Source organism: Copadichromis virginalis, linkage group LG6 (assembly GCF_057382275.1).
Source record: "Copadichromis virginalis isolate Kocher_CV1m ecotype Utaka linkage group LG6, C_Virginalis_male_GT1.1, whole genome shotgun sequence".
NCBI classification, from domain to species: Eukaryota; Metazoa; Chordata; class Actinopteri; order Cichliformes; family Cichlidae; genus Copadichromis; species Copadichromis virginalis.
Window position 1 is genome coordinate 40,931,520 of NC_140623.1, and position 16,883 is coordinate 40,948,402.

Genomic DNA, 16,883 nt, shown 5'->3' on the forward strand with positions numbered 1-16,883 from the left:
ATGCTTTTGTTTGGGTCAAGAAGGGCATCCAATATAAAGTCTGCCAAATCAAACATGCGCTGGTAACCAGTGTGATGACGCCTTCTGGAAAGGGAGCAGCAACTATTTAAAAAGCGAACCAAGATATTTTAGCAAATAAAATACAGTTTGTGACCACATGATATACCAGAAAGATTTTCTAAAAGGTTCTTATGTAATGAGTTTTCAGTCTTTTTTTAATGCAAAAATCCCTAAAGTTGTGATGTTATTTAACCAGGTACTTAGTCTGGATGGCTTTACCTTGGCCTCGAGTGATCCTGTGAGGAACACCGGCGTAATTTCAGACCAAGATATGTTCTTCAGCACACACAGTATAGACATACATGTAAGGCTGCTTTCCTTCACCTAAGTGGTATTTTTCTAATTCAATACACCATTTCAATTCAATTCAGTTTTATTTATACAGCACCAAATCACAACAACAGCCGCCTCAAGGTGCTTTATATTGTAAGATAGACCCTAAAATAATACATACAGATAAAAACCCAACAATCCTATGACCTTCTATGAGCAAACACCTTGGCAACAGTGGGAAGGAAAAACTCCCTTTGAACAGGAAGAAACCTCCGGTAGAACCAGGCTCAGGGAGGGGCAGGGCCATCTGCCGTGACCGGTTGGGTTGAGAGAAGGAAGGCGGGACAAAAGACATGCTGTGAATAAAATTTTAACAATGAAATGTTGTTGTTGTACAGTGGAACCTGTAAACAGACGGCTTCTGCAAAGTAAAGTCTCAAAGACCAGAGATGAGAGAACGGAGGACAATTTTAGGTTCTTAAGTGCTCTGTTTGTGAATAAAGTCACATGACAACCATGTGGTGCTACATACAACACCATCACAGTCTTGCCACTGCGATCCATCTAACCAAAAAGGATCTGCTGTTTCTTATACAACACAGAGCTTGGGAGATTTATGCTCCACTTGTTGTTAAGTAACCACAGGATCCCCCAAAAACAACATCTGCAGGCAATCTACACTGACCCGCCCACCACCCTTGCCCTGGCAGCCGGGCCCCCAGGCTCCCTCTGTGCTGCAGCATCAGGGGTCATAACCTGCCTGTATAAAACATGGACACAGACCATCGTGGAAAAGACACATGTAGATCACACATGTCAGAGGCCACTATAAAATTTCCATGCTGCTCCCAGGAATAAGATTAATCTATCTAATAAAGTCAAAGGTCATGCATTGGTGGAAAAGAAACCATGAGTTCACGTGGAATACAAACATTTCAAACTTAACTTTTAAAACTCTGGTTACAATTTCTTAATAAGAATGATTGGATTGAAGAGGTTAGGATTTTAAGATGGTGCGCTTTTGACAGTGATTTTTTACCTAATGAATTAGACGTAAGATATAAAAAATGGTCTGGACAAGGTTTAACGGCATATTGTATGTTTTACGATAAGGGAATTCTTAGGGACTTCCAATCAATAAAAGATCAATACCAGTTAAGTAAAACGGACTTTTTTAGGTTCTTACAAATTAGGCATCATCTATATAATTTTATACCTAAGAGAACAGATCTTTTTTCTTTACCTGTTCTGAGTATATTTGTCAAGGCTTATCAGGCTGACACAGGCCTTAAGGTGATTTCAAGATTGTACAAGGGTATACAAGAGGTTAAGAAGTGGAATACTACCTACATCAAAAAAAAATGGGAAAATGAAACAAATATAGCAATATCAGATAACATTTGGTATGAGCAGTGCGCTTTTCAGTGGAGAATTTCTAGTTCTAATACATGGAGATGTTACGGTTGGAAGAGTATCTGTAGGTTTTTTATTACCCCTGCACAAAGTAAACATTATTTTAATCACTCTAATTGCTGGAGAAATTGTGGGGCCCAAGGAGTAAAACATTTTCATCTGTTCTGGTCTTGCCCAAGGATCAACATTTTTTGGGTATTGATCCACTCTGAGTTGCAGATTATTTTTGGTATGCAGCTTCCCTTTAATTGGGACGAACTTTTGTTTGGATATTTATACTCAGTAAATGTAGATAAAATGTCTAAGCAGTTGTATGGTATCCTGAGTTTGGCTGCCCGTAAAATTATTACCAAGAAATGGCTTAGTGTGAAAATTCCATCACTGGGTGATTGGCATGAGACTGTACATGGGATGTTTAAAATGGAAAGAATTACCTTCATTAAAAGACTCCAGTTTGATATATTTAGTGAAATTTGGGGTAAATGGAAACACTACATCCGGTTAAGGAGACCCGATCTTGTTTGAATCTCTGTAACTATATATGCCACATTTCTGAATCGTTATGTGTTTATATGTATATGTTAGTATGTATGAGACTACAAGTGAACACATATGTAAGTAGGTATGTGTATGTATGCTTAAGAATATGGGTGTGTGAGTGAATATGTGTGTGCGAGTACATACACACTAGAGGGTACACCCATCTGTTTTTCTTATTTTTATTTATTTATTTATTTTTATTATTTACGTCTGTTCTTGATTATATGTTTATTTTGGATTATTTGTGTTTATATAGGTTGTTTAATAAAAAGAGAATAACAAAAAAAACATGGACACAGACCATCGTGGAAAAGACACATGTAGATCACACATGTCAGAGGCCACTATAAAATTTCCATGCTGCTCCCAGGAATAAGATTAATCTATCTAATAAAATCAAAGGTCATGCATTGGTGGAAAAGAAACCATGAGTTCACGTGGAATACAAACATTTCAAACTTAACTTTTAATATCATCCATGAAGACGGGCTTCCCAAGTAAAATATTAAACAAACAAAACCTTTGGGAAAAGAAAGGCTCATGTGAGCCGAGCGATGCCGGGAAAAACAGTCTGAGAGTCTGTCGGCATGAGGTTCAGGACCCAGAAACCATCTCACATGATGAGATGACGTGAGACCAGTGATAGTTTGGGTTGTAAGTTTACCACTGCTTTCCCTCCAGCAAAACATGTTACAACTTATTTCTTCTCAAGTGGGATTAAAAAGGGTGCAGATTTTTATAAAAGAGAACACCAGCATAAAAGGATTATCCATTTCCAGCCTCGTATTTTTATTCTTGGACTCTATCAGAGTAGCTGTGTATGACCCACAGTTCAAAACAATGCTAATTTATCTCATTCTGGGTCTTGTTTCAGTGCCACACTTCATCCTCTGTCTGAAACAAGTTGTTAAAAGCCATCTTTCACTGCGCCTCCTAAAAGGAATTACAGCAGGGGGGTGGGGCTTTTGTGCTCACAGCAGAGTACTTTTACAATAATGTACTTCCTCTGAAATAGTCCATAAATAAATACATTTTGATGGAAGGGTTGAGACAATTGTTTTTTATTGTCCAAAAATACCTTTCTGTGAGTTTTAGGGACATCATACCACCATAAAGCAATTTGTAGCTTCTGCCATTTTTATTTGAGGCATGAAGCGAGCAGCAGCTGAAATTTTATAGCTGCAGCGTTTTCAGTCACCACAGTCGCCTGCTCCTCTGCATGCATGGAGATACAGAAACACACATTAGCAGAATGCTAGTGTCTAATAAACTGTGGGATTTCTTTTTGTCCTGTTCAACACTCAGCTAGAGCGGAAGTTAGTTCCTATACAATGGGGTTAACAGGAAGTAGATTGGCTCTCCTCACAGCCAGAGATTTCCTAGAGCCAGAGATCAGTAATGACCAGATGAGGCACATTCACTCTCCAAATGTTTAGAGCAGTCTGAAGAATGCTCGGTGTTGCTCAAACCTATATATAGGTTTGAGCTATATATAGGTCTATACAGTCTATATATAGGTATATATATATACCTAAATATAGACTGACCTCGTTATTTCAATTCAATTCAGTTTTATTTATACAGCACCAACATCACAACAACACCTCAAGGCGCTTTATATTGTAAGGTAGACCCTACAATAATACACAAAGAGAAAAACCTAACAATCATATGACTCCTTATCTGCAAGAACTTTGGTGACAACGGGAAGGAAAAACGACCTTTTAACAGGAAGAAACCTCCAGCAAAACCAGGCTTAGGGAGGGGCGGGGCCGACAGGATATTTGGAACTTTGGATCTGTTTAATATAATCATCCACTATCATAATATATATGACAGGAAAAGGAAGGAAACATCACCTTTAAAAATAACTATTAAAGTGAAATCTAATGGAAATACTCTGTTGCTGCTTGTATGGCTGGTTTGGTTCAGGAGCCAATGAGCAGACAATGGAAGGACATCAGGAAGCAGTACACACCTGAGTAATTTGGGCCTCTCTCTATTTAAGTGGCTTCACTGGAAACAATAGTTTTGCATTTACTTGTGATTGCGTGGGTTTTTAGGCTGTGTGCTCTCCAGTGTTGGGTAAGTTACTTTAAAATAGTAACTTAGTTACATTACTAGTTACTTCTCTCAAAAGTAACTCAGTTACTTCAAGTTACTCGTTACTTTCAAAGTAACTAGTTACTAGGGAAAGTAACTTTGGTTTTACTCAGAATTCTCTTGTTAATGTGTTTCTTCCATAACTTTGCCAGTCTTCTAGCTTGCTTACTTGCCACAAGTGCACTGTGCCACCTACCAATAGAAAGGATATGATAACGTGCATATTTCCACGAGAGAAATCCCACGCCTGGACCGTCATTGACTGCTGCCATGATTCTAGCCTACGTCACAGAGTCATCTGCGCCTTTTACATCCAACACAAAAACTGCAGTCGTGGTGCTTTCGATTGTACTCAGAACTCAGAAATTCTGCCTTCTGAATAGGAAGATGTAGGTAACACCAGACTGCAGATGAGCTGCATACAGGGCTGGACTGGGAAAGAAAATTGGCCCGGGCATTTTGACTAGAAACTGGCCCACCATTATAGGAAAAATCATAAAGCCTTTGAATGAAAACAAACACTGTTGTGACAGTGATGTACACTGTTTTGATGGTATATATGCATCAATCTATCAATCGTTTGTTGTAAGATTCAGATAATTATTTTTTAAAAGCGAGACATTTTAAATGAGAATAAGAAAGAAAAGTATTTCTTTGTGCCCCCCATTCCCTGTTAATGCCCTACATGCCCCCTTGGCCACACTTTGCTAGATCCGCACCTGCACAGTTACCAGCTGTCAGCTACCTAAAAAAGGATCCTGGGGTTATTTGTCTCTCAGAAACTGTTCATAACTTCCCTTCAACTCATTCATGTCACCTAAAAGGTAAACCTGTTTCTCCATCACTGTTCAGCTCTGATGATCCAGTAAGGACATCTCCTGGTTTCATCTTCATGTTTCCCTCTCACCAGATAACCAAACCATATCATGACCAGCAGCTTTTTTTTACAGCTGTGGCTCCAGCAAACATCAGCTGATACTAGAAATTAATATTAAATAAATTCTAACAACAGCTGATCAAGCTTAAACGTGCTGCTGTTGTTTAGCGCGACATCCGCTGGTTTCCTCTTTCGGCGCAAAGTGGGCGATAAACAAACAAGAGAGCCGATCAGCTGATCATTGATCAGTTTCATGATTGAAGTAGAAACGGGAGAGGGAGGGGGGAGAATGAGAGGAGAAGAGGCAGCTGTGCAGCAAAGACACAGAATAACTCCAGCTTTGTGCCTTTTCCATTGTAGCTGAATTACGGGACAAACTGTTCCTTTTCACCTCAATAAGAAACGCGCAATATTTTCTCTGAATACCAGACGGGACGGTTGGCAACTCTAATAACTTATGAACAAAATAAAGTTAAACATCATTAACTTCATAGCACCACCCAGCTGTGTAGAAACTCCGTCATGCTAGCTAGCACGCAGTACGGAAAAAGTCAGAATAACAAAAATAAACTCCACCTAAGCTTGGTTTATATCTGACCCAGAGAGACTGCAGGTCATAACTTCTTACCTGAAGTTCAGTTCACACTCGGACCGGCGGCCGCCTCGGGTCTCTTTTCCTTCTGCGTCCCTTTTCCTTCATCCACCTGCTGCCTCCACCACTTGCTAATGTTACTGAATCTGTGGAAACTCCGCGATGCCACCACACGAAGTAACGAGTAACGACCCTATCTAAATCCCAGTAACGAGTAACGCGTTCCTGATTTTGGCATAATAACTAGTTACCGTGCTCGTTACCACAATAATAACGTAGTTACTGTAACGCGTTACTTAATAACGCGTTAGTCCCAACACTGGTGCTCTCATACTGATCTTTTAAGGTGACATGTTTCTGGTTTTGAGCCTACAAACATGCATTTTCTCATCTTTAATCTTAGATTATGACCCTCCTAACACTAGTCCTTTCCTCTCTAAACTTTCTAGGTGCTTTCTTACTGCACAGTCTGACCATGTTAGGGTTTTGTCTGTTTCCAGCACTTCATTTTAGAGTTCACACGGCTATAATCAGGGTTTTGGAGTCATGTGAAATTGTCATACAATCTTTCCTTTGAGGGGTAGTTTGAGCCAGCCAGTTACACTGAGGTGTAACTGAACGTGGTTACACAGGTGTTACATTTGGCTTAAGTTATATTTCTGTTAACAAAATGGGAAAAAGTAAATCTGAAATGTACTCTTTTTTTAAAATTTATTTACAGTAGAGCATTTTTATTGCTTTGTTCAAACTGTGGCTGATGTAATACTCATACTTCTATCCAATCATGGGTCCAAAATATGCTGCAATATTCTTTAGATTTTGGCTTTGAAGTTGGAATTTAAAAATAAATGAATAAATAATTGTGGAGGAGGACTCTACTCATGTTTCCTATCACTGGTGGTCGGTACATTTCAGATCAACACATTTCATACAGAAACTGAGCTGCTATTAGGAAGCTCTGGAAATGAGTCACATAAACATAGTAATCAAGACATAGGATGAGTAATGAAAAAAGCTAAATGATGATGGGTTTTCATTATGACTGTGGTCAAAACCAGTAAAAGGCTCAAAACAAAGGTCTTTATTCAACTTTTTAATGCAACATTTAATTTAAAAAAATCACCTATCAGTTAAAACTAAACATTTCAGACTTTAAAAACATTGAGCCCTTAATTAAATTGGTTGTTCTAATTTAAACCAGTTTATATATGCCCACCCTTTGGGGTTTTTGTGCCAGGAAACATGAAGATGGGAACGGTAAGCTGAAACTCATCTGAGCAAACAGCTTCATGCGAATTTTATTTTTAAATGTCAAACTGAATGAGAACCAGAATCATTTGCAGCTCAAAATGAAGCCGTTTTCAGTGCCGCTTGTTTCATAATGCTTCATAATCATCATTCCCAGGACTGCACTCTTCTGATGTTGTGTCTGGAATCTGCTGGTGACTCTCTTGCATCACTGAGAAAGACTGCCCGATGCACCAGTAGATGGAGTAGTTTTGTAGGAATACAGAGCAGAGTTGAGCTCTGAGGGTGATAAAGCAGCTCCTGCAGAATCAATGCATCATGGGAATCCCCCGGCAGCCTACAGCTATTGCAGCATAACTAAGGGGGGATTTGGGAGTCACCTGATTCAGCCCTAACTATATGCTTTAGCAAAAAAGAAAGTTTTAAGCCTAATCTTATCATTAGAGATAGTGTCTGTCTTCCAAATCCAAACTGGAAGCTGGTTCCACAGAAGAGGGGCCTGAAAACTGAAGGCTCTGCCTCCCATTCTACTTTTAAATACTCTAGGAACAACAAGTAAGCCTGCAGTGCCAGAGCGAAGTGCTCTAATGGGGTGATACAGTAAGATAGGGCTTGATTATTCTTGTATGTGAGGAGCAAGATTTTGAATTCAAGTCTGGATTTAACAGGGAGCCAATAAATGGAAACCAATATAGGAGAAATATGCTCCCCCTTTCTATTCCCCGTTTCTCTCCTCTGTTTCCTGAGGGGGGGCCTCTTCTTGGACTCACGGTGGGGCCAGCTTATAAGAATATTCAGCCTGTGTGACTGTGAACAGAAGAGGAAGTTCACACACGAGGCGTAACTGACATGACATTTTCTAACCAAAGCAGTGTTCAGCGTGGCTGCAGTGACACAAAGGAAACAACAGGCCGGGTTGATTCCATTCAGCCTCAGGACCCCCGCAGTTTAGAATCGTCTCTGAGTTTATGTCGGGCTGTTATGTCAGTGCAGCACCGAGACAGATACACAACAGACGGCGTGACAGGTTCAAAATGCACTTCGGCCGAGAAATTATGCGTCTCTGGTGCCACGTGGTTGCGGTGACAGCAGGACAGCAGATGACAGAGCAGCTTTGAAAAGAAAAGGGTGACACTCAAAGGCTTTTACTGTGCCAGTGTGATCAGAGTGATCAGACAAACCATAAAAACGTGTAATAAAGAATAAAGAATCGTAATACTTTCTGCAGATGTTCACTGCGCCTTCCTCTGCGGTTACTTTTCCAGCACAGAAAGTGGAAAATTCTGCAGAACCCGTGTTACCTGATAGACTTTTAAAAAACCAACAACCGGGTGTAATTTTGAACTTCTTCAGGAAATCGAATTACACGAGGAGCGACGGTTCCTCATTTGCATGTCTGCTGTCCTGGCGCGCGAAGACAAAACAACTCAGAGTGGACGCTTCTTTCTTTAAACAGCATGTAAAAGTGAGACACAATCGCCACAGCGACGACAAAGTGTGATAAAGATAAAGCCGTCGCGCGAGGGCAGCTCTGATGCGCCTGTGCACGTGGACGCAGAGGCGTGCGTGGAAGCAACAGGCGGTGAAGCGAGAGACGTCTCTCCTCGTGACATCTTTAACTTGTGATTTTGGTGCGAGCCAGCACAGGACACGCGGCGTGGATACCTTCACGCGCGGGAGCCGTTGTGTAAACGCGGAGCGAGAAAGAGGGCGGTCAGAGGAGTGACGGCACACGGTGCGCCGCGCGCTGCTCTCACTCCCAGCTCGGCTTCTGGTGGGGTGCCCGTCGCACGTGCAGTTTGTTGTTCGTGCACGGCGGGACTACCGGCGTCGGGAGACGCATGCTTGAAAAGACCTGCGCTCACTTGACGCCCGCTTTGGTGATGCCATGCCCCGGAACCACAGCGGAGACGAAGGCGGCACCGGGCTCTGGATGAGGACCTCGCCGGGGCACCGTACCGAAGGCTACGGCTTGAAGGATGTGGAGTCCGGCGGAAAGATGATGAACAACGCAGGAGACGGCTTGCTGTCGGCCCCCGGCGCCGCAGGTGCTGCCGGGTCCGACAACGCGAGGGGGAAGCAGGGAGCCCGGCTCAGCCTGCTGGGGAAGCCACTCTTATACAGCACCCAGAGCGGCCGGAGAAACGTGCGCTACCGGCGGCTTCAGAACTACCTGTACAACGTGCTGGAAAGACCGAGAGCCTGGGCGTTCATCTACCACGCGTTTGTGTAAGTTCACGTTATGATATGCGTACGGAGTTGTGTGATGCGAGGATGCACACCTGTTGATGGTCCCTGCGGGAGGGTTTGCAGTTAGAAAGCTTGATTCAGTTTGGGGCACTTTTGATATGTGATGGCTGACATGCGCCAGATTCACAGCTTTTGCACATGAAGCAGCTTCAGTGTGAGACTAACAGGTCACTTTTGCGTTTATGAGTTTCATGTGTGCTGTTAAACCCGGATCTCAGGGTCCCGGCGGTTAGGACATCTTCAGCCGTGCTGTGCGCCTTTCTTCGCTTCTCAACCAGCTGTATTTAATTTCCCGCGTGCGATTGTTTGTTGTTGTGGCGTGATAACTGTTCCTGAGAGGGAGGAAGGAAGTCGAGACACATGCTGACTGCAAAGCACCATTTTTTTTCTTTGGTGTGTGTGTGTTGTGTGTACACTAAGGGGAGGGGTTGCAAAGGGAGGACAGAAGCTGTTTACACACAACGCAAACAGCTCAAGTGTTCACTTTTCTTTCTGAGTCATCATTAAAGCTACTCTTTCAAACTGCATTCTTCATGAGCACATAGGATTTTCCCCTTGGTGTCGTGTGTAGGCTGTGGTCTGCGGTGGCACCTTTCATGTCGCATTCTTTTAAAAGAAATTACACTCGCTGACTGAAAACGGTTTTAAAATTTCCTAGACAGTGAAATCGAAATTTCATGTGTCGTGCGCGGTGATGGAAGGCAGAAATGGAAATCGGATCCTTTTCTCATTGCAGAGTTGGTCCTGTTAATAAATACTGTTCAGTTACAATACAGCAGCATGTTGGTTAAAGAGGACGCATTCTGCTCATTTCCAGCATCATGTTCTTGTTCCGAGGCTCAACTGGAGGTTCACATGATTCCCAGTTCAAAAAACCCAACTTATCTTTTGTTTAACTTTGCTTTTTCAGCTCCTCTCTGTTCAGCATATGCTGATCTATTGATGTGAAACTTTGGCCATATTTAATATGAGCATCCAGCACTGTAACTGTATACATGTGACAAAAAACAAGAAAAGAAAAGAGGGAAATGACATCAGGAAAGACGTTTTAAGTGGCGTATAGAGATGAAGCTCAACTGAAAATTTAAACCAAAAAAACAGATTTCCCATAATATTTATGAAGACAGGTCTGACACATCTGTAACTAAATGAGTTACAGATGTGCCTGAATGACATTTTTGGGTTTTATATATTTAAGTGTGTCTCTATCTTTTCATTTGATGTGCTGCCTCCTTTCACAGTGCTGCATGAATTAGCTGCCATTGTACTGGAGGAGCAAACAAAGAAGCTGTTGGCCTTGGACTCGTATGATCGACTGCGTGTGATGTTTATAACCACCTAACTAGTTGTAGAAAACATTCGGATATACGTTTTTAAAACCTCTGATTAGTCCAGTTCAGTTTTACTTAGAGCTGGTTCACAAAACCAGTCATCTCAAGGTGCTTTACTCTGTAAGGTAAAGCTCTTAATACCTAATACTAGAGAAAACCACAATGATCAGATAAGGAGATGAGCAGCGCTTGGAGGCTGTGGGGAAGAAGATCTCCATTTTAACAGGATGACGCTTCCAGCAGAACCAGGGTTAGGGAGGAGCAGCCATCTTCTCCATTTGATTGGCTTTTCTTTGTGTAGCTTTTTGGCAGTGCAGAGGTTAGAAGGATATGAGATTTGAACCACTGAGGCTATGGAGATGGACATGTGCACAGTCCAACAAAGACATTGCATCCGTCTTATCCACACGTCGAATACTGACTGGCTGAAGAGTTGGTTTGAACAGAAAAGGTAAAGACGACTGAGCCCACCACCAGGAGGCAGAACTGTGGAAAAAATGTCAGTGGTCAGAAAAAAGTACAATTTAAAGCACAAACTGTGATTTCAACAGACAGTTGTAAATGTTTTTGGCTTAAGAAGAAGACGTTCTTCGTATATTATGATCTGTTATCTCTCAGGCATGGGGCTCAGGTAAATGACCAGGAACAGCATTAAATTAACAAGAATGCTTATATTACAAGCTGTTCCACACATTTTTGACACTGCACCCTGGTGACTGTGTGCAGATACAATATGGGTTATTTGGCCTGCAAAGATCTGCCTTCTGACATGGAGTCGGCTGCACGTAAAAAACTTTAAGATTGAGCCCGCAGAAGCATGTTGCTGTAACTGCATGTCTGTCTTTAGTTCACAGTGAACAGAAGCTCAGTTCCCTGGAAAAGCCTCCATATCTCTGCTGGCAACAATGCAAGTTATGCTCTTTTAACACAGGAATTGTCTTGTGGAAATAAAGGTACAGAGGTCTTTGTTTCCACCCAGTAAAGTTGTCTCAGCATCACCTTTTCATTTTGATGCAAATCGAGCTAGCTGCAAGTTGAGCAGTTTTTCAGCTGTCCATTTAGTGCAGCTCGCACACGGTGAAAGAATCACTCTGCAGACCACAGCTACAACTAGGGCCAAATTTAATTAAAAACCAAAATTGGTCAAAATTTGCAAAGGGCTGGATTTGGTGTGAACCTTGATTTTTGACACGGGGTTTGAATTATCATGCTTGTAGCTGGCTAACTAATGGGACAATAAGTTTTCTCAGTTTCTACAAAAGCTGTTTCTGAGCCACTGGCTCGTCTCACTCCGTACAAGTCTTGCTTCTTTTCCGTGGAGCAGCATCTGCTCCCTGCAGTGTTGGGTTAAAATTGGATAGTACAATCATCAACCAAAAGCTACAATAGCAGCTCTGTGTTACCTCAAAGATAAGCACTGTTAAGGCAGTTTGATGTTTACTAAAGTAGAATTCGACATAGAGACATGGATGGATTTACTAACCCCTGCAAGTGATTCCAGCTGATTTTCAACACTATATTTCTAAGCTTTAAATGTTTCTGTGACCTTTACTCCAACAAACCCTCCCATTCAGATTTATTTGTATATTAACTAAAAGGCCTAAATTCAATGATTTGCTACAACCAAAATAGAGAATCTAGTGTTTGTGACCAGTCAGGGGTGTGGGTTTGTTTTACACCCTTTCATGTAAACTGCGTCATGGGCAACATTTTTTTTTTTTTCCAGGAACCAGAATTTTGATTTTTTTTTTCTTCTAAAATCCAGATTTGAAACTTTTGAATTACACTTGCTCTATATTTATTTTTAGCATGAACGTGCCATCGCTTCAGCCCCAGTACTTTGAGCCATCCAGCTTTATGCTGACCTTCCGTATTCCCCTTTATTGGAGCCATAGCTTAGACGTACACCAGTCGATATGCTTTAGTTTGCTGTTTTAGTTAAAAGCTTGACTGAAAACTGCTAATTTACATATTTTATGAAAGTGAGTTAGTCACATACGCCCACAGGGATCTTCAGACTCCTCACATCGGCGCTCTAAAACATTAGGAACGCATGGTCGGGTGGCCTGGAAGTTACTGAATGCTTTTCTTTCATTCCTGCGGCATCAAGCTTGAACTGGAGATGTGGGAGGAGGAGTGAACTCTCACTCGGCCCTTTGCTGTCTCTCCTGTACTGTGATGAATGGAGCTGTGATGGTTAGTGGCCTTGAAGTTATACTGGTCTGCTTATAGGACAGTTGTTGAAGCCGAGTGTGTCACCGTCACAGTTGTTATCTTTGAAATAAGATGACATCCATGTCCATATGATGTCAGACCTAACTGTGGTTCACCATTAAAAGCACTGCAAGCGTATTAATCAATCTTTCTTTAAATCACAACTCAGTAATCGGAGCACTCACTGGCTGGTGTGTAGGGGAGAGTTGGCTCAATGGACAGGAAAACCTGAAATTAACTGAAATTGAAAGAAGCAGCAAGGTGATATTTTGCTTTGGGGTCCATTTCACATTCTCATAATCCAATTATTCGGTGAAACCGGTGGTTTAAATGTGTTTTAGTAACCCAATAAGTACCTAATTTGCAAAGAAAAGCCTTGCATGTTGGGCACCCTCAGAAGAAGGTGGTTAGTTTAAATGCAGGTTTTGCACACGGTGTACCTGATACACAAATGGTAGCACTGTGGGTTAGCTTGGTAATATTGTAAGAGTTTGATAATAAAGAGGTGATTTCTATCATGTAAGCAACAACCAGGTAATGGTCACGAGTATTATCTGAGTATTGTGTACTTGGGGCTGAACAGTTGGAAAACATTTAACGTGCCTTTTTCTGCTCATTTACCCCCATATTCCTTCTTCAACTCTGCTAGAATAGATTTGCATGGTTCACATTTCAAAGTCCTCACCTGCCTTAAAGTGGACCTTGCTGCTGCCTTTAGTTCATCCCCTGTCTGAACTAAGACATTTAAGCTCCTCCCCTTTGAAAGGAAGGGTCCGTTTTAGCAGGCATTCATCTGATTGGCTGCCGTTCATACACACGAGATTAGAATGAAAGGTGGGTGTGGTTTCTGTGCTCACATGCTTGCCATGATCATTAAGGGATATCCCCCTCTCTGACGTCAGAGTCAAGAATAGAAACAAAACTGTCTGAAACTGAGCATTTTGGGGCAGGAGAAAAAAAGTTATAGTACAATGTTAGGAATGAAAGTCCCAGTATGCTGTTAATAATGTGAAAGCAATGAGGTACTATCGATAATTGTATTATAGGTTAGGGTTAGACTAACATCATCAGAAACATGAAATAAAGTGATAACATAATCTAATCTTGGAATAAGTTCCAAGTATTATCCATTCATGGTTATTCTGAAATATAACCATGGCTGAAAAATTCTTTCTGTTTCTATTAAAATTCATTCCGGTCGTAGATTAAACCAAACGTTTGTGTGGAAACCCTTTGGTTGGGTTTCTGCGAACTAATCACCAGACATGCAGACATGTTCACATGATACTCGACACCAGAATGGTCCCTGAGGCAAGCAGCAAATTTGCATAATCTCAGTTAAGAACAGGGTGTTTTTCCCGCCTGCTGTGCTGCTTTGTGATGTGAAATAAAAAGACAACCAAGACAGACATATATATTGTTAAACTCCAGTACAAGCTTATTTTTAAAGGTGTCTGGTTTTTAATTTTCTTATGCAAGAAGCATAATTATTGTAATCATGAATGAAAGGCTCTCGGTAAGAAGGACTCAGTGCAGTTCGAAGGGTCACGTGATATCTGAATATGAAAAACTTTTTATTGTTAAAAATGTTATGTAACATTATGCAGGACTTTAAGGACGTTATCTTGTCTGCTGCTTCGCTAAATATTTTTGTAGCTTTGCATTGCTGACATCACAGCTGAGATGTGCTTGCTCTCCACGAACCACCTGCAAAACACTCCTATAGCTTTTATCACTGGGGAGCAGGAGAGCTATGATCACGGAGGTTGGCAGAATGCTGCGATATGGAGGGAAAAGCTGAATTTATGTTGTGTTACAGAGTAAAAACAAACACAAAAAGATAATAGATAATGTCTGTTTTTAAAGGTTCTCTGTGAGACTGTAACGTGGACATGTGCTTCAGTAATAGACTGTATGTAAAAGACGGACCCTACTGCATTTTGAAGCCTTGTTGGAATGTTTTTGTTGCCAGAGGGGTCATATTTGGATGTGACAGTGATGTGCTATGTAGCCAGCTAACTCTGGAAAGCCTTGTTGAAACCTGCAAAAACTGTAAGAGTGAAACACACAGTCAGATACTTGCTAATTAGTGTAACTACTTAATTAGTTGGTGTAACTAAGTAACATCCATTTTCTTGACAGTTAACCCTCTGTACTCCATAATGGCTTCAGATGGATTCTACTATTATTGGAAAAAAAACCATTTCTGTACACTGGATATTTTAAAGTATTCTATTAACACCAACACTTCAGGAATTAAAAAAAAAAACTTAAGTTTCAGTTAAATATTTTTGCAATATCTTACATTTTTACTCCTGAGTCACCTCAACGCTCTGGCCGTTCGTCTGTAGTAAGTCTAGGATGTCAGTCTGTTTACCTCAGCTGTCAAAATGCCGGGTGTGAGGCATTCGTGCGTATTTACTCTGGAGGGTGTAAAACTAGTGAAAGGAGTCTGATACGAGTCAATAATTCAGCGAAGCACATCGGACATTCAGGCCTAACATTAGCTGGCATAGCGTTAGCTCGCGACTAGCTGTTGCTGTTGCTATAGCCAGCTTGTCTTGAGCTGTACTCAGATAGGACGGCTGCATGTTGTAATTTTAGAGCCTGAACTTGATTTCAGGAGATGAGGCTTCAGGTGAGGAGGAAGAGATCTGCGTTTGTCTCCTGACCTCTCACTCACTCTTCCTGTTGCCTGCTAATAGTCTCCTAATAGGAAGCATGCATGTCTGATTGTTGCATCAGACATACTCGCTCCCTCTCTCTTTACATTATAATAGGAAACACCTTGAGATGACTGTTGTGAATTTTTGCTATTTGAATAAAATTTTAATGAGTTAATTTGAGCATTTACAGTTCTGACTCTCACTGGTCTTCACTGTTTTAGCATCTGTTCTGTTTGTTTCGTTAGCATCAAATTTTTGCAAAAACACTATGAAGGTTAGGTCAAAGTTCTCATCTCAAAAATGGCTCCCTTATGTCGCAGGTATAGTTCATTAGTTCGTGTTCATTAGCATCACTTCCTTATTACCAACTGATTAAAATCAAAAGGGGGCGGACTTACAATAACACTGTAAGCGATGGAGAGAAGAAACTGATCCTGACTGTCATGAGCTCTGATCCATTCAGCCAAATAAGCTAATTCTGCACAGTTTAAATAGGGTATTGCTATAGCTTTAAATGATGGCTGTAATCTATATGTAAACCATTTCATGCCCAGATTTTCATACAAAATATGTACTGAATAGATGGGTTTGAGTCTTTTTTAAAGGCTTATGTAAGCAGAGCGTGCCTTTAGAGAGCCTCGTATTCACGATTGGTTTCACATAACACATTGTTTCGGTGTAAAAATAGGTTCTCTTTATTTTATTTCTGAATTCTGCAGAACATCCTCTTTTAAAAATCGTAATGTTTATTGACTGCATCTTAGTTAAATAGAGTTGGTCTGTGTCTGGGCAGCAACGTGGTTGATACGTGATTGATTACTCTATGAAAACAGCATCAAGCTCAGCTTCGTCACGTATTCTAGAATGAAATTGTTAGATAAACTTAACGAGTCAATATTTTAAATTGTTGTGTGATTGGACTTTTTGTGGAAGTTGCTAAAAATATGTAAAATAGTTTTAATTGTTAGGTTGCATTGTAGGTGATTATTATAACTGTAAGCTGAACATTATATAGCTATTACAGCTAATCTTTTTATGATAGCTTAAAACTATTGCTATTATAAAATCACAGTGTATCTTTTTTCGCTAACCTTTTTCCTTTTAAATGGGAGTTTCCTTCCCACTGTCGCCAGGTACTCGCTGTTGCTTAATCCTTGCAGTTTCCTCTTTGTTATTGTCTTTACCTTACAAATAAAAAGAACTCTTCTAGTTGGTCAAATTGGTTAATTAACTTTATTATGTTAGTTAAAATAGGTTGATAAAAATATAACAAATGGTTAAACTGTTTGCAAGCAGTGCAAAGTAGCTAAATGTGA

The 16,883-nt window shown here is 40.9% G+C and overlaps 1 protein-coding gene across 4 annotated transcripts in view; it reads left to right on the top strand.

Moving 5' to 3' along the window:
* The first annotated feature begins 8,487 nt into the window (after nt 1-8,487).
* kcnq5b (potassium voltage-gated channel, KQT-like subfamily, member 5b) overlaps nt 8,488-16,883 on the top strand; it is a 138,152-nt gene continuing 129,756 nt past the window's right edge. For 2 of the 4 annotated variants that reach the window (XM_085460469.1, XM_085460470.1), the window contains exon 1: nt 8,488-9,335. In XM_085460469.1, the coding sequence (XP_085316595.1) occupies nt 8,995-9,335 (341 nt within the window). In that variant the 5' untranslated portion in view covers nt 8,488-8,994. The remainder of the gene's footprint in view (nt 9,336-16,883) is intronic. The other 2 variants (XM_085460471.1, XM_085460472.1) reach the window with 1 other exon arrangement.